Source organism: Alternaria burnsii (assembly GCF_013036055.1).
Source record: "Alternaria burnsii strain CBS107.38 chromosome Unknown 753, whole genome shotgun sequence".
Taxonomy (NCBI): domain Eukaryota; kingdom Fungi; phylum Ascomycota; class Dothideomycetes; order Pleosporales; family Pleosporaceae; genus Alternaria; species Alternaria burnsii.
In genome coordinates, this window is record NW_024066118.1 from 102,462 (window position 1) to 119,614 (window position 17,153).

Here is a 17,153-nt window from a genome sequence, read left to right on the forward strand (position 1 = left end):
GCCGGGAAGAGCAGAGCAGGGAGACACGGCGTATCGCAGAGGATGCAAATATTTCGATTGCAGTATTTCGATTGCAAATGCACTCGTTCCTCAGAACTCAGAACTGAGAACTCATGCAGGTCTACAACGTTAACATGCGGCCTCGTGGTGGCGGTGTACACGACGCAGACCTGCCGTTCGCGAGCCCTGGACGATTGACTCGGCGGCGCTCAGGGGGCGTCGGCGGGTGTCTCGCAAGGCAGAGGGGCGTCTCCAACCTCCACAAAATAAACGAGCGTCGGCCAATAGGAAATGTCACTGCAATGGCAATGCGTTGGTTATTCAAGTGTTATGCTTCTTCTCGCTGTCTCAAACCCAGCCTGTGCCGGGGCCGGTAGGTGGCTCGCTGTCTTGTCGCCTGCTGCACGCTCTAAGCAAGTGTTATGCACCGTGCCTTCCCTCCTTCTAGCGGCCTTCTATGTGCCTTCCATTTTTGGCCCATGCTCCCTAATCCTGGCTTGCACCAGGAACAGCGGAATGGCTGTTGGTGCTGCAGCCCGACGCGTGTGTGTTTATGTGGTGGGGAGACAGGGAGACGTTAGGGGACGAGACAGATCGACATCGCGATCGCGATTGCGATGACTCACGAATTCCACTGTACATGTCGCGGTGTCGCTGTTGCAACGGGAAATAGAACTCAATCGCCGTTGAAGTTGGATGAAGAGTACACTACCGTCGGCTTGTGGATCCTCATCTGTGCACAAAAGCGCCACATACGCCTCAAACAAGGCCGCAAGACTGCCCCAGCTCCTTGACAGCTAGCAGCGGCATGCTAACAGTAAAAGTCATGGTGAAGCTGTAGTGTCGCGAGCGCGAGATGAACGCAAGGATAGGGTCGCTCCACAGTTGGCTGCGTCGCGATGCATTGATCGTGTGTATTTGAACGTGCCCTGCTCCATGCCATGAGAAGGATGCTTGAGCGTTCCCTTTAACACGCACCACATCTCCAGATCACAGACTGCGACTGCGACGGCCAAAGCACAACGACCAATCAGCGCAAGGTACGGTAGTGAGACACAGTCAGCGAAGCAAGACTGACTCTGATGCAGCCACGATTCACCTTTTCTTTTGCCGGCGGTAGGAAGGAACACGATCGACCAGCGCCCCCATCTTAATACACCAAAAAGTTGCCTACCATATTGTTGGGCGGAAGCAATCTAATCAGCAACCCGGCCCAAAGTGTAGAGGACCGTCAACGTCACCATCGATTGTTGACAGTCATTGGGCTCTCGTAATTCTCTGCGCATCCTATCCAAGAGACGGCTCTCAGCCCCATTTCTTCAGCTACCACCCGGCGGACTATCCGGCTACCTCAGTTTCGCTTCTTCATTCTTCTGCATAGGCGACAGTATAACTTTTGGTGCCAGTGTCAGTGTGGTGGACACTCAGACGCTTGGACTCGCACGCATCTGCCTGCACCACGCACATCGTGGTCCCTTTTTGTCAACTAGCCCTGGAAGGATCCGCCCAAGGCCGAATCCAGACTAGCGTCATTTGGACTTTCTGGGCAACTACGCGCAACGAGTAAAGAAGTACCTGCAGACTCTCCAACACCACGCTCTCCATCACCGCCATCCCCTGCCCTGCCCTCTCTTCCGTCTATATCTATCTCAGGTACGTACTCCCGCTTTGCACGATTCCCTTTCGCCCCGTGCAGCCCGCGCATTCCCGCTGCAGGTCTTTCTCACCGCTCCACTCCCCTTTTCCACTCTTCAGACGTGGCCAGCGTGACTGCCAGACCGTCAATTTTTTGGCGCGCCGCTCTTTCACCTTTTACCTGCACTTTGCAACATCACGTTCGCTCAACCTTCAACTGACATCGCGACACAGTGCATCCGCTGCATTGACCTACGCGCGGCCCCCCTCGACGACGACTCGACGTGCCAACACGACGCCTCCAACATCACCACTGCGTCTTTGCCCGACGCCTGCTGATTCCATCATCACCACAGCCTCTCAGCCTCATTTGGTGCGCACCATCCCGTCTTTTGCGTCTCAAGCCTGTTGGTGCCCTTGCCTCACAGTCGCCGTCTGTCGCGAAACACGCTCCTGAGCGAGACACGCTGCAAATGGAGCTCGACACTATCCTGAACCAGAGATTAACAGCTTCACTAGGAAACGGAGCGCTCAACATGCAGCACGCAATGCAGCCCCAACATTTCGGCGCGCCGCCCTCGTACCTCAATGGCGGCCACATCAAGTCGGAGAACGGCTCGGAACGTGGCGTGTCGCCTCACCCGTCAGACTCTTCGCGCTACTCGTCGCAACAACCGCAGCAGCAGCTTCCCTCGTACCCATCCATCCCCCAACAGCACATGAACGGCTTGCGATACCCATCGCCTTCGCAAATGCAGGCGCCCATGCCCATGCTCAACAACAGCAATTACATTCCAAACCCCCCAGACCACGCGTACGCCCAGCAGCAACAGCAGATGGCGGATGCCCAGGTACAACACCAACACAACGGTGGGCGCCCCGCATCGGACACGGGTCCACCTAAGGCCTTCGCGTGCTCGACATGTGGTAAAGGCTTCGCGCGACGCAGTGACCTCGCACGTCATGGTAAGAAGCTTGGGCCGCAACACCAAAAGCAAAGCACTGACTGAGACATGCAGAACGTATCCACAGCGGTATCCGCCCTCACGTGTGCGACTACCCCAACTGCGGCAAGCAGTTCATCCAGCGCTCGGCTTTGACTGTGCACCAACGTGTCCACACCGGCGAGAAGCCTCACATGTGCGAGCGATGTGGAAAGGTATGTTCGGGCCCTTGTATTCTGCCTTCGTAACTAACATCGATTAGCCTTTTAGCGACTCAAGTTCGCTGGCCCGCCATCGCCGTATCCATTCTGGCAAGCGGCCATACAAGTGCCCGTACGCCGACTGCCAGAAGACTTTTACGCGCCGCACTACCTTGACCCGTCACCAGAACCACCACACTGGTACTGTTGAGGAGGCGGCTGCTGCTACTGCTGCGGCGCTCGCATCCCGTGCTTCTGCCTCGAGCAGAACCGGTCGTTCCGATGGTGGTGACTACTCCGAGACGGCGTCACCACTCGGCACGCCCTCGCCCAACGACCGTACACTCTCCCTTTCTCCGGCAAACGGAATGCCTGCTGGTGGTATGCCTGGTCTGCATCGTCAGGGCTCCGACTACGCCTACATGGGCGGTATGAACGTCCCTCCACACATGCGTCATGAGATGCCCCAGCCCAGCCCACGTGCCTCACCCGCACTCACAGCCCAGTCGTATGCTTCCAACAGCTCTCGTCCGGCCATCACATCACACCCCAACGCCTACGGCCCACCGCCGATTCTTGAGCCCCCCACAACCGCAAACCACAACCAGTCTGGAGGCACCACAAGCGCCAACGGAAGCCCTCACATGTCTGCCATGGGCTGGCAATCACCCGGCCAGCAAGCTCTTCCTTCTCCTGGCGCACAAGACAACGGCTACGTCTATCCTGAGCCGCAATACCAGGCACAAAACGGCATGTACTACCAACACAACAACATCCGCCGGCCCAACAGCACCGAACCAGACCACTACAACCCCAACCAACGGGAGATGGGTAACGGAATGTGGGCTCCCGCCGTTCAATAGGCGTGAGCTGACGTGGTGCTAAAAAATCACATTCGATGTAATGCTTGAGCCTTCTCGCGTCATGGTTGTCGTTTTCCTGTAAAACTAATACGTGTGCGAGTCTTTAACACTGGTGTTTTCTCGGCAGGCAGGACTTATACCCCTGTGTCTATCAAAATTTTCCTGTCTCTTTTTGGTTCATCAAGTCCTTCTCCTCATCTCGAAGCTGGGGTTTATTTCGGTGGCGGGGTTTCCCTGGGTTTCTTTTCTCTCTATCGCTGAGAGACAAGGCGTTGTGGCGTGCCTCTCATACTACACATGCTAGACTTGGCAAAGGGCGTCCTGGGGCTTATATGTGTCGGTCTGTGTGTGTGGTTTCCCTTTTTTTCCGTCATCGTTAGACTGGTCGTTTTAATGAAGGATTTATTTCCGACACAAGCTCTTTAGACTACATCAACTAGTATATTTCTGCGCGAGCGGAAGCCCAAATAAAAATTCAAAGCTGTAAAATTAATCATCCAAGGACTGGCGAATGTGCATTATGTGGTTCATCAACTAAAGACTGGCGAGTGTGGATTATGTGATGGTGTTGGCTGCCCTAGATTCGCTCATCGGGCTCAGCGCATTGAGCATTACCCATTACACCCAAGATCGCTGCCCAGGCGACAAGAGAGGCCTCGTCAGCTCAGTCGCAACCTGTCCGTGTAATTGTCGCCACCAAGCGCGTGTACATATCGCAATGTCAGGTCCTTGAGCGTGAAGCAATGCCCTGAAGCAATTCTCTATCGAGTTGGTCGTATCCGTATCCAACTTGCTCGTGCCAGGTACTGACGTCGGCGCTTGGACCCTCGATTCGGTCGCTCGGCCTGAGGTGGTCATCAGCGCACCAGCCTCGCATTACGTCTATCCACGTCTCTCCTGCATGTCCATTTTCCCCCAGCTTGCCACAACTCACGCTGCCACATTACCCCAATCTCACCATCGCTGGGCATTCACGAGGACCGCAACTCGTCGCGCAGTTGATTGCTTGCGCCCGTTCCCATAAGTGGCACGTCATCCGCCCAACGCTACCGTATACCTCAGCCACTCTCTGGCGACCTTCCCTCCCGACAGCTCCGACCCTGCGACATCGCAAAACCTGAGACGGAAAATATACGGCCAAGATGAGTAAAATCGCGAGATCGGTCAAGAACGTCACCAAGGGGTACAGTCAGGTCGAGGTCAAGGTTCGCAATGGTATGGAGTGTCCATGGAGCTGCACATAGGGCGTAGCTGACAATCGCAGCAACCAGCAACGACCCATGGGGACCTGTAGGGTCTGACATGGCTGAGATCGCCCAGATCACCTTCAATAGGTACGACGGCTGCATCTCCGCGCCGAGCTATGCTAATTGCTACCCAGCTCGACCGATTTCTACCAGGTCATGGACATGCTCGACAAGCGCCTCAACGACCGAGGAAAGAACTGGCGTCACGTTCTGAAGTCGCTGAAAGTGCTCGACTACTGTCTACACGAGGGCTCGGAGCTCGTCGTGACGTGGGCGCGCAAGAACATCTACATCATCAAGACATTGCGCGAGTTCCAGCACACGGACGAGGACGGTCGCGATGTAGGCCAAAACGGTAAGCGCGCCTGACGTTGCGAAAGGGCACGTTACTAAGACGACTGCAGTGCGAATGGCCGCTAAAGAGCTGACTTCCCTCATCCTCGACGAAGAGCGACTGCGCGCCGAGCGAGCCGACCGGAAATCATGGAAGTCGCGGGTAACAGGCATCGAAGAGTACCCCGGTGGAGGTCACCACGGTCCAGACGGCGGAGAGCGATCGGCGCGCCCGCGAAACGGTGAACAGCGCCGCAACCGTAGGACCGAGGAGGAAGACCTTGAGCTCAGGCTAGCGCTCGAGGCAAGCAAGAACGAGGCAGAGGAGGAGAAGAAGCGTCGCGAACGCGGAAACAGGGCCGAGGAAACCGACGACGACCTGGAAAAGGCCATCAAGCTGAGCAAGGAGGAGGAGGAGCTGCGCCGGAAGGAACTTGAGCAGACCAACGCAGACCTGCTATTCGGCGAGACCACTGCGCAACCAAACACTTACCAGCCTACGGGTAACAACCAGGGATATCAGCAGCAGGGTCAAGTAGACTGGTTCGGTAACCTCATGGACCAGAGCCAGCAGCAACCTCAGAACACTGGTTTCCTCAATAATGCGTACGCTCAGCCTACCGGTATGCAGCCTCAGCAGACGGGCTTCCAGAACGGCTACGGCGGCTACGGCGGCTTCCAACAGCAACAGCCTACAGGCTTCGATCAGTTTGGCGCCCAGCAGCAGCAGCAATACTTGCAGCCTCAGCACACTATTCAGCCACAGCAAACCTCCTTCAATAACAACCCCTACGGTCAATTTGGCGGCTTCGGCGACATGAACCAGCAGCAAATGCAACAACCGCAACAAGAGCAGTCACTCCAGCCCGGCAGCCACAACCCATGGGCAAGCAACAACACCCAAGAGGCCCTCAAACCTCAGCCCACAGGCTCCAACAACCCCTTCGCCCAATCGTTCAACAAACCCCAGCAGCCAACTACATCATTTTCACAACCCAGCCTGAACACGCTGAGCGAACAGAAGACGCAAACCCAGTTCAACAACACTCCCTCGTTCAACCCCCCAGTATCTTTCCAGCCACAACAGACAGCTCAGCCACCTCAGCAACAGCAGCAGATACCCCAGCCCCCACAAAAAGAGATGGATCCTAACGCTGCGCGACTTAACGCGCTTCTCGCGACAGGTGAAGGCCAAGATACGTTTGGCAACGTGGGCAACATGCGCATCCCAGCCCAACACACTGCGCCCGGTACTTTTGTCAACTCGGCTGGGTCTGGCTTGAACCGGGTCAATGCGAATGCTACGGGTAACAATCCGTTTTTGAACAGCCAGTTTACCGGCATGCCGCAGCAGAATCGGATGATGCCTGCGGCAACTGGACCCGCGAATGGCTTTGGTATGGGCGGTGGTTCTAATCCTTATGGGAGCGCTAATCCATTCGGTGCGCAGCCTGGGCAACAGCAGCAGCAGGGCCGCCAAACTGGTGCTAACAATCTCATTGATTTATGAGGGGATTGAGAATCAGAGATGGTGAGGGGAGAGAGAGAGAGAGAGAGGTGTAAAGGCGAGGCAGAGAGGAGAAGCCTGGTGGAAGCTTTCATCCCCCAAGTGCTTTGAGGGCTTGGTCCAAGTCTTCTTCTCGAATGGTTCTATAGTCTTTTCTACAAATTGCTGGGGATATTACAGCAAGGAACGTGGATGCTTAAAGCTAGAAAGGAAGGAAATGCGTGAGTTCTATTTTGATTCCCTTTTATTTTTCTATACATTATTGTTTCTCCTTTTCACCCCCCTTTCGACACCACAACACGGTCTGCGTACACATGCAGTGGATGAGTGCTGTGAGCAACGATGTACTGGTGGCCAGTGGCTGGCTCGTGGGCTAAGTGTAGATAATAGTCTGATGTGACAAAGTCTTCAACCCATGTTTGTCACATGGAGACTATAATCGTTGGTATCTTTCTTTGACTTGCACTGCTCTTTTCTTACCATGATTGTAGGAATATAGAGAGTTATGGTGTGAACGCATTCCACCTTGAACATTTGTTCACCATGGATTTCCGACTCTACTGTAACAAGTAGGACACGTGAGATGTGATTCATGCGCGCTGACGTTTTTGCTCGCTCGCGGTCCCGACACCTTGTACGCGCTATTGCCAAACCCCGCAGTCACCCACTCCTCCGCGTCCCCCCGAACCCACCTGCACTCTTGTCGTGTCCGGAACCGTTTTGGCGCACCCATGATTGCGTGCTGCATTGGCTTAGTTGCCATTGGAGGTGTTGACTGATGGTGCCTGTTAGTTTTTTGCTATCATATTTGAGCGCACCAGCACCAGCATAGGATCGTTTGTCTGCACTTGACGCGCAGACGCACACGCTACCGCGGAACGCTATCACGACGCTATCGCTTGGCGACTTCAACGCGTCACAGCTTGTCAGCCATCTTCCGACGTGTGATCTGGACATATACAACTTCTCTGTATTATCGCTATCTTTCTGATGACTTCGTCTTCCTCAGGAGCAAACACAGGTCCCGAATCCACCATGAACACCCGAAAGCGTACCGTGCAACCATGGGAAGACAGAGCGCGATCCCCGACGCCTAAGAAACTCCGCACCCGCTCTCCATGCTCATCCAATGTCTCTGCCAGCCCACCCCAAGACGCTCCTGCGCCTGCCGCGCAAACCTGCAGTGGCCTCCTCACACCAGAAGCCAGCACATTGACCGAATCGCACTTCCCCTTCATGAAGCTCCCCGCCGAACTCCGCATCCACATCTACCACATGGCCCTCGTGCGCGAAGATCCCCTTCTGCTGCACGCCGACCGCGCGCCCGAGAAACCCGATGAAGACAACAACAATTTCACTGCCTACGTCGGCACGCGCGGCCAGCAGCAGCAGCAGTCCACCTACGTGCCCGGCCGCGAACCACCCGGCCACGCTTTCCACCGGCCGCGGGCAGCATCTGGTCCGGAGCGCGTACCGCTCTCTGATCCCATTGTGCCTGAGATTCTACGGCTGAACAAGACGATATATCGGGAGGCGCGGCAGGTGCTGTACAGCGACAATGTCTTCACGCTCAGTCTGACAAGCGGCATCCACACGCTGAGCACGCTGCACCAGCGCAGCAGGAGCCTGATCAAACACGTTGTTCTCACCATACCCTCGCACCACGATATCCTCGACGGCTTTGCCGATCTCGTGCGCCTTGGCTTGCGGTATTGCTGGGGGTTGAAAACGTTTAGGATCATACTGCTGGCTAGTCTGCCGGATGATGGGAGGGTGACCGGCGCGACGAGTGTGTATGCGAATGCGTTTCATATCCTGAGGTGGTTGCCAAGGGGTTGTAATGTCGGGCTCGAGGGCAATGTTAGTGAGACGGTTAAAAGGGTGGTTGCTGAGGAGGGGAGACTGCAGAATGTGCTTGATGAGGCGTCATATCTGAAGAGGCAGCATCAGATGCCTGAGAGGCACTAGGCGTGAGTAGAGAGATGTTCATACGATGGGCGGGGGATTGTGATTGCCTATCTGGAGCACAGCACGTATTGATATGATGAGAGGTTGCTTCTGCCAGCTTGAAGCGCATTGCCTTGCTGAGCGTAGCTTGAATCTTTGGATGGCGGTGTTGATGATATGATCAAGAGTGACTTTGGCCTACTCAAGAGCAAGTGTTGCCTTATCTTGTGTATACATCAGCAAGAAACCTCTAACTTGCGTAGGCTCCTTTTGCTTGGGCACGTATCATTTTTTTCGATTTGCTACCATATTATCTAGGCTCTCGAGAGGGGTTGCGCTGCATAATAGCCTAGCAAATGCCATCAAACCATGTGACTACAGAAGCGCGAGTCGTCAGCATAACGTCAGTTGTATAGACCGACTACGCCTTCCCAGTATGCTTCTTGTCCAGCACGTGGCGAGTGTAACTCTCGCTTCATAGGGCTGTCCTAGCGAGGTCAACGTGACGTGAGAAGTTTGGAATCAGGTAATCCATCGACCGCAATCTCGACACAGCCGACGCCACACCCCCATGTGTTGCAACGTCTTGACAAGCTACGAATAATGCACAACTCGCCTCATTCCGTTCCGACGTCGAAATGGCGGCGTGAGATTTTCCTCGTTTCGCAACTGCTTATGCAGCACCTAGCTCCTACCACTACTGGCTAGTGGCTTACGAAGTACCATCTCAGCTCAACATTTGTCGTGGGCTGCCAAGTTATTATACGAAAATGAGAGAGGACTGGTCGATGCCAAATATGGGCACCAGCTACTACGCGCGTTTACTCGTTGTTGCGCCTCTTCAGACGCACTTTGTCAACACTGCCGGCCAAGGCGAGATTCATGCTGATGAGCGGACCATGAAAGCCGCGGTGCGGTCAAAACTGCTCCGCCTGCCCGTGACCGTTTTTTTCCCACAAACAACTCAGCTCGGATCGTGTTTCCGCGATGATTCAGCTATTGGGATGAGGGGGGAGGTGGAAGTGTCTTGTCTCCCGACTGCTCCGCCCGCTCTTGTCTATCAAGGCTTCAGCTCGCATCACGATTTCAAGATGATTCACGCGTTTCAGTCTCCTACCCTAGCTATTAGTACGCTGGATACAGAAACAAGTATCCTTGGGCAGAGGAACAAGCGGCATGTGTCGCACAACGTTGCAGACAGGCATGACTAAATCTCCAAAAGAAATATCCCATGGCTTTGGAATCTTCGACAATCACATCGCCATGCTGTGCGGCGAATTTTAAGGTTAAGGCTGGCGGTAGAATGACCAAGTTGTGCGTTGCTCGCCTCCGCCACCCATTGGGTGCCGTTGCTATTCTTGTAGTGTTTACTCAGCACTGCCCAGGAAAAGCTGCGGCAGTAGAAGCCGTTTCCCTGCGTTTATCAGATCAACGTCAACGTAAGGTAAAGACCAAGCTTTGTTAACTGCTTGGATGTAACCCTGCCAGTTTACATTTACGGACTGATCGGCGGCTCAAAAGCAAGCCTTTGCCAACGCCTTTGGGACACTATCGAATTCCACAGCTCTGGTTACCCTGACGCACTTTCTGACGCCATGGACTCCCCTTCCAACAACTTATTGCCACAATCTCTCTCAATACCAAGTGGACGGCCGAAGCGAGCGGCAGTGAGCGAGGAACCCGGCCAGAAACCTAAGAAACCTAAGAAACCCAATAGCGAGATACGGAAGCAACAAAATAGGATAGCTTCACGCAACTATCGTATGTTAGTCTACTAGCCGTCACTGATGGCGGAGACAACTAACAAGCATGATGTAGGAGAGAAGCGCAAACGCAAGCTTCAATACCTCCAACAGTTGGTCAACAATGATTCAGACAGCCATCAGGACCCAGAACCTTCGCCAGAACAACACAAGATATATCCGCGCTCCCTATCTGCAGACTGCCAGATCGCAGGCCCAAGTTCGTCACCCTATACAGTGCCGTCCGATCGTGCTCTACATGCGAACAGCGCAGTCGTAACACAGGCTATACTGGCTGCTACTGTCGCGTCTTTCGATACGAACCATGTCCCAGCCGAGCAAGCATATTCTCCTTATCAACCTAGCTGGAACGCGTCCGTTTACTCTCCACCTCCACCAGCGAACATACCCTGGAATATGCCGCCAGCGTGGATGGAGAGCCTCGCGTATCCTCCCCAAGCTACCATCACTCGACCACCCATGTACAGATACAACGATCATCCAGCACATTCGACATTCCAGCAAGTGCATACAACACCCGCACCCTCACATTTCCCCAGCGAACCTCTCCCGAGCCCGAATTTGTATGGCTACAGCGCGGATTACACATATCACAGCCAGACATCTAGCAATCTCAACGTGAGTCTGCCTACCTCGCATTCGCCTTATTATCAGGGGTATCATCATCATCATCCTGCCCCGCATTGAGGTTCGAAATCCTCTCTTTCCCAAGCCTTCCTATTCGGAAGATTCGGCTGTGAATAGCGAGGCGCATAAGCTGACATGAACCACAACTAGCATGACGTGTTTGGACACGATGGCTCGCTCTTTGAGCAGCCAGTTTTCATCTGAAACGTTCTTGTAAGGGTGTTTCTCGGTGCGCACTGCATCTAAGCTACCTTTGTCAAGAAAGCAGTTGCCAGGACAAGAGACGACGCTCAGCAACAGTTGTTTTGACTGTGCTCAGCTGCGCAAATCCTCGCCTAGACCAAAAGGAATTAATACTAAGGAAAAGACAAACAGTTTGCAAGCTCGACTGACAGGCTGGCCGCAACTCTATGATCATTCGAACGAGTATCTTACCCCAACAGGCATGTTTCTGCGTGTAGAAAGCTTACGCCAAGACTACTTGCGACGCTGGCAGTCATGACACCACATCATGATATCTGAGACCATGGCCACGCGGTCTGTTTGCCAATTTCGCGGCTATTCGGATTGGACTAAATAGACAGAGGGGTATCTTGACTGCGGTGCCCGTATTCAATGGGAAGATCAACGTTGAAGAACATTGCCGCTGACGATGAACCTTTTTGCTGTTCCGGAGAGGTTATAGAGAATGTCGTTTTGGAAAAGAGATTGTTTCTAGGTGTTTGGAGTTGCGGCTGACGACCATCAAGCGGCTGGAGGCGGACGGGGGTTTTTTCTGGATCAGGAACTGACGTGATGTCAGCTGACCGTTACCCTTCCTGCACGGTGTTGCTGAACTCTACTAAGAAGGGCCAAGGTAGTGTATCGCCTCACCGTCGTTGTTATTGTTGCGACTATTCTAGTACGCGAGAACATGTATTCATGTTGAAACATGGTTTGAATATTAGACATTAGCAGTAAAACAAAAATAGTTCTCCTTCGACAAGTCAGTCTACACATGACGTGCCCATGTGAAACAATAGCAACGGCGTCTTTCGCCATGCTTGAAAAGTATCTCCATGTGTATATCCAGAAATGACAACCGCCCGTTACCATGGTATCTCGAATCCTAAAAACGAAGAAAAAAAAAACGCCAATGCCAAGATGCAAACTACCAAACACCCCCTTCTAGATCCCGTCCCTAACCCATCACCCTTATCACATATCTAACCTAACCATCGCCCAACCCAACCGCCCGAGTCGTTTCAAACAAGCAGCCCTAATCCGGATTCAACTCCTACTTCTCCCTCAGCGCCCCTCTACTGCGACTCGGACTCAACAAGTTCGCCCTAGACGCCCCCTTCGTAACCGGCCTGTCTGCATCCGCCTCAGCAGCAGCATCAACCGACCCAACACTCGAACCCCACGCGACCCCATCCTCTTCCTCCTCCTTCGCCCTACGCTGCCGCTCCAACTGCTGCTGCTGCTGCACCTTGCTCAGCGTACTCCTCAACGCCTGATACAAGTGCTGGTTATCGCTCGAATCCAAATCGACCCAAAAGGAATAAACAGGCAAAGCCTGATGATTCCTAGCTCTAAACTGCTTGAGCAGATACTGTCTTGCGGATAACTCTGGATCCGACTCGTTCCGGACGTAGTCTGGAAAAAGCTTTTCCAGCGGCGCATAGGCCATTTTGCTAACGAAGCGCGTGAAGTTGTTTAGAATGAGGATGATGGAGGAGTGCGCGAAACCGGGTTGGTTGACCCAGGTCTCAAAGGCTTCGAATTCGTGGACGAGGATGGATTGGTTGGGCAGCTGGGGGCTGGGTTTGTTGTATAGAGATACGTCGACGGTGTAGATGACGGCGGTGGCTTCGTCGAGTTGGTGGTACCAGCGCTCGCGGAAGTGCTGGGGTACGTAGCCGCGGATGTTGAAGAGGTGCACGTCTAGTTCGTCCCAGTTGAAGCGTGCTTCGTTTATGCCGCGCATGGATTGGTTGAGGCGGATGATGTCGGCTTCGCTGGGGACGTAGTCTGCGTCGGCGATGCGGGGTGCTTCTTGCGCAAAGTAGGGTGCGTATTGTGGGAAGTCGATTTCAAAGTTTCGGACGTAGAGTTTGGAGAATTCGGGGCAGGACCAGATTGTTGTGATGGCTTTGACTGCGTCGGGGGTTATGCCTTCTTTTGCTGTGTCTAGCTCGTGGAGTAGGATGGCGAAGTCGTGGTTTAGTTCTTTGGAGAGCGTGACGCCGGTGTCTTTGAGTAGGTTTGTGATTGATTGGATGAGCGAGTGTATGACTTGGTAGACTGCGGGGCGGTATTTCAACCGTTCATCAGTCGAGTGATAGCCTTCGGTGAATAGCACTTTTAGCTGGTGCATGATGAGTTCTTTGCCGCTTTGTCCATTGCCTACGAGAACCAATTTGGTCTCATGGCGAAGGTTGGTAGCTTCTCTTTGCAAAGCGCGGTCTATTGCCTCGGAACGAGTAGCTGCTGCCATTTCCTCATTCTCCTCATCCGTAGGCGAGACAGCCCCGTGGAACTCGTTTCGCGCGAGCTTCATGTGGAACAGGAGTCTCAGCCATTGAATAAATCGTGATAGTTGTGCAAGACCAGTGATACAAGCACCATTCAAGCCTGAGGATTGGGAAAGGGTCCTGAGGTTTGCCGCATCTTCCTTTCTGATCTGGCGGCTTTTGTGGAGCAGAATCTTCCGCTGTGCTTGCGCGGTGCTGAGATGTATTAGAATCCTGGAACGGCACATGAAAAGCAAATTAGTGGCTCACCAATGACATGCCGCAAGCAACAGGTTCACGGCATCGTTCTGTCTTCGCGCCACCTGTTGCAGTCGTTCCATCGATCTGACAGCGACGCGGTATTTTAACTTTGCTGCGAAATCGACGGGACCATGATCTCGGTAACCAAGACAAACATTCAAGGCATCTACATGGCGCACCAGGATCCCACAAGAATGCGTCAGTACGTCCAAATCCGATAGAAGTTGCGGATGCAGATCGTTGACAGCATAGTTGAGCCAGTCTTGTATATTGCCGAGACTAGACTTCAGCGCTGTCAGTTGCGCGATGAGGTTGATGGACGAGCCATTGCCATCTTTCCAACGGTTGTGGATCTGTCGCAAGCCATCAATGTCTTGTCGCAGCCGGTCCCGAATGGTGCCGATGGCGCTGATCAGCGCAAACACCCTTTTCTCATCGTCCGCCATCGCGCAGTAGCGTCGCGTCGCAAAATGATTATCGAAGATCGCTCGGGCAGCGTTGGATTGACAAAGTCAAGAAGTCGTCGAAATCAACGGCCAACGCGCGCGACACCCCGCGCATTTAGCCAGAAACGGCCAGGATTAAGGTTGGCACTTGCGGATGATTGTCACAGGTGGGAACGCGAGGATTATCAGCACCAGGTCCGCGGATGTTGAGGGGTTATAGGGATGACCCGAAAGGACTACCGAGAAGATTCCGCGAGCTTGGGGCGCGATGGGGCGGTCTTGTCTTGGTCGAGTTGCACCGCGATCAGCAAGGCGGGCTGATAGCGAGATGAACCCAAGAACAGCGGCTCAGCCTCATCGTGGAAACAGAAAAACAAGCTGTCGGTCACGGTGATCTCAACGGCGCGATAGCGCGTTTCGATGCAGGGGAACGACAACGACCGAGTAGCGTGGCGGTTCCGCGTGGATGAGGCCGGCTAATTGGGGGGGCGCGTGAGCTGAGCGGCGCGGTTCGACATCAGGTACGACAACATTTCTCTCTTAGCTGCATGACAACTGTGAGTCGAGCTTACATTGTCTAGGCGTATACGAGGAAGAGTCACAGAGGGTGGCCTCGTCTTTGCTATGACTGATGACTCCCTCCAGTTGATGTGGCTAGTGCAAAAGCCCCAGGCCACCAAGCGAGAACTCTGTCGTCATCGTTTAGGACGTTCAGTTTTCCTCACCCGCAAATATGTGCCCTATAAACGCCACACAGTCACTTTGGGTTTCGAGATCTATACAACAAACATTTCAAACATCTGAATCGTCTATGCCACTTTTATAGCCTTGGAAAGACGATCATAACAAAATGGCAGTTCTCAACACGCTGCCGAACGAGATACTCTCGCTGATAACGAATCATCTTGAACGGCCACGAGACCTGCTCTACCTATCTCTAGTAAGCCGCCGGTTGAGAGAATTTGCAAAGCTCGATGGATGGAAAGCTTTGCTCAAAGGCCGCTTTGGCCTTGGTGGATTGGATCCGGACGCCTACAACGCCGTCCATGGTCTAACAACACTATGCCGAAACTGGGATCGAAGAGGCCTTATCGCAAGATACCTGGAACCAACGGAGAAGACGATGAGCATGAATACTTGGCAGGCTGAAAGGTGGAGAGGGCCGCAAGGTCAGACAATGGGGTATCAACCTAGCATCGACAGCTATGAAGAGATGTATGGGTCGTGGGGAGAACGAAGAGAAGTATTGGCATGGTCTGCTGGTACTCAGATTGTTCTACGGACTAAAGAGACGGGCGCGAATATTGAGAAGATAAGAAAACGCGAAGAGGGTCTCGATCCGGCATCTGATCAGACGTGGACGTACGACGCTTTTAAGCATCTGAATACGTGGTTCACGTATAAGATCCCGGATAGCTTTGAGGGTCGCGACGACATCACCAAGATGAAGTTGCTCCGACCGCATCAGAGAGATTTGGCGTTTGAAGAAATTGTTTTCGGAACAGCATCGGGCCAGCTTTCGTTGCTTAGTGTCAGCCCTGACCTTGCTGAAACTAAGGTGCAGCAATATGATACCAATGGGCGTGGCATCAACGATCTGTCAGTGTCATCTTCGAACTCGCCCATGCTGGCCACCGCCCTTGCGGACTCCTCACTAGCGCTCTATTCCATCGACCGCGACAACTCTTCGGATGAAGCTATTAGGCCCTCTTCAGAAGTCAAAACAACATCAGATGGTGCATCACTCGGTAGACTATGGTCGTGTGAGTTCCTGTCCTCTGACACGGTCGCCGTAGGCTGGGGACCCCACACCGAGCCCATCGAAGTCTACAACATCGGTCCCGATGGTCTCACTTCCGCACCCCTCCGTCGATTCAATGTCGCTCATGCACTCCATGCACATTCACGTCCGACTTCGATATACCCCATATTGCCAATGCCGAGTACAGCACAAGGCGCATCGGAAGCAGGCCACACTTTCCTCTCCGGCGGCTACGACGGCATCATCAGACTCCACGACATGCGTTCACCTCGCGGTTTCGAGCAGATCTTCTGGGACCCAACAAACGACTCGCCAATCTATTCCTTGGCTGCGCAGGGTCTAGAGCGTATTGTAGCAGGTGTAGCTCTCCACAGCATGATCAAAGTATTCGACGTGCGCTTCTCTGGATCTCATGCTTACCACAGCATGTCTATATCCGGGAATAAACCCAGCCCGAAAGGAAAGACAGCATCTTCGGATCCAGCGACTAATGTTATAGTCAATGAGACTAGGAAACATGTCCCAATAAAAAGCGGTGGCTGGAATCTCTACCTCAACCCCCGCATACCCCCTCCACGTACTGCATACCGCCAAGATTATTCGCGCGTGCGAGAAGATTCCCCAGTGTACAGTCTCTCTATCCCGTCATCTACATCGCAAAACCTTTACGCTGGTCTCGAAGGCGCGGTCGAAGCTCTTACTTTCCACGGCATCGCGGATGTGCATCCGGATCCAATGATGTCGCACTCCCTCATCCAACGCCACAACAAGACTGCGGTTGATGTCCGCGCATCGTACAACCCAGATGGCGGCGCGCTGAATCTGGGCATGTATGAACAAGGTACCGACGAGGGGATAGGCATGCAATTGTTGGTGCAAGATGGTGTCACGGATAGCGCCGTGCGGAGAGAACGTTGTGATACAGCGAAGGCTAAGGGATTAGATGAACGCTGGATCGATCTCAGGGATGAAGGGGAGAGATGGGCTAGGGGTGAGGTTGTGCCAAGAAGGGAGGCGACGCGTGGACCTAGGACGGGTGGTGGGCGTGGGCGTGGAAGAGGAGGCAGGGGGAGAGGGGCAGGAAGAGGGGTTTAGGATAAGGTTTAGACAACATTAGTACCAC

At 53.7% G+C, this 17,153-nt stretch overlaps 6 protein-coding genes across 6 annotated transcripts; 5 read left to right on the forward strand and 1 right to left on the reverse strand.

The window, feature by feature from the left end:
* Nucleotides 1–2,108: 2,108 nt before the first annotated feature.
* On the forward strand, nucleotides 2,109–3,642 carry GT037_008139 (c2h2 finger domain-containing protein; the record flags this gene model as incomplete). Its single annotated transcript, XM_038933186.1, has 3 exons — nucleotides 2,109–2,601; nucleotides 2,655–2,794; nucleotides 2,842–3,642. The coding sequence occupies 3 exons, from the start codon at nucleotides 2,109–2,111 to the stop codon at nucleotides 3,640–3,642; spliced, it is 1,434 nt and encodes a 477-aa protein (XP_038783851.1).
* A 1,142-nt stretch (nucleotides 3,643–4,784) lies between these two features.
* On the forward strand, nucleotides 4,785–6,732 carry GT037_008140 (enth-domain-containing protein; the record flags this gene model as incomplete). The annotated part of the gene is made up of 4 exons (XM_038933187.1): nucleotides 4,785–4,857; nucleotides 4,907–4,976; nucleotides 5,024–5,244; nucleotides 5,294–6,732. The coding sequence occupies 4 exons, from the start codon at nucleotides 4,785–4,787 to the stop codon at nucleotides 6,730–6,732; spliced, it is 1,803 nt and encodes a 600-aa protein (XP_038783852.1).
* A 1,032-nt stretch (nucleotides 6,733–7,764) lies between these two features.
* GT037_008141 (uncharacterized protein) lies at nucleotides 7,765–8,697 on the forward strand (the record flags this gene model as incomplete). The annotated part of the gene is made up of 1 exon (XM_038933188.1): nucleotides 7,765–8,697. One exon carries the CDS (start codon nucleotides 7,765–7,767, stop codon nucleotides 8,695–8,697), a length of 933 nt encoding a protein of 310 aa, XP_038783853.1.
* Nucleotides 8,698–10,271: 1,574 nt separating this feature from the next.
* Nucleotides 10,272–11,270, forward strand: GT037_008142 (uncharacterized protein; the record flags this gene model as incomplete). The annotated part of the gene is made up of 3 exons (XM_038933189.1): nucleotides 10,272–10,437; nucleotides 10,495–11,057; nucleotides 11,217–11,270. The coding sequence occupies 3 exons, from the start codon at nucleotides 10,272–10,274 to the stop codon at nucleotides 11,268–11,270; spliced, it is 783 nt and encodes a 260-aa protein (XP_038783854.1).
* A 1,072-nt stretch (nucleotides 11,271–12,342) lies between these two features.
* Nucleotides 12,343–14,268, reverse strand: GT037_008143 (guanine nucleotide-binding protein alpha-3 subunit; the record flags this gene model as incomplete). Its single annotated transcript, XM_038933190.1, has 2 exons — nucleotides 12,343–13,777; nucleotides 13,832–14,268. The coding sequence occupies 2 exons, from the start codon at nucleotides 14,266–14,268 to the stop codon at nucleotides 12,343–12,345; spliced, it is 1,872 nt and encodes a 623-aa protein (XP_038783855.1).
* Nucleotides 14,269–15,118: 850 nt separating this feature from the next.
* On the forward strand, nucleotides 15,119–17,125 carry GT037_008144 (uncharacterized protein; the record flags this gene model as incomplete). The annotated part of the gene is made up of 1 exon (XM_038933191.1): nucleotides 15,119–17,125. The coding sequence occupies one exon, from the start codon at nucleotides 15,119–15,121 to the stop codon at nucleotides 17,123–17,125; it is 2,007 nt and encodes a 668-aa protein (XP_038783856.1).
* Nucleotides 17,126–17,153: the final 28 nt, after the last annotated feature.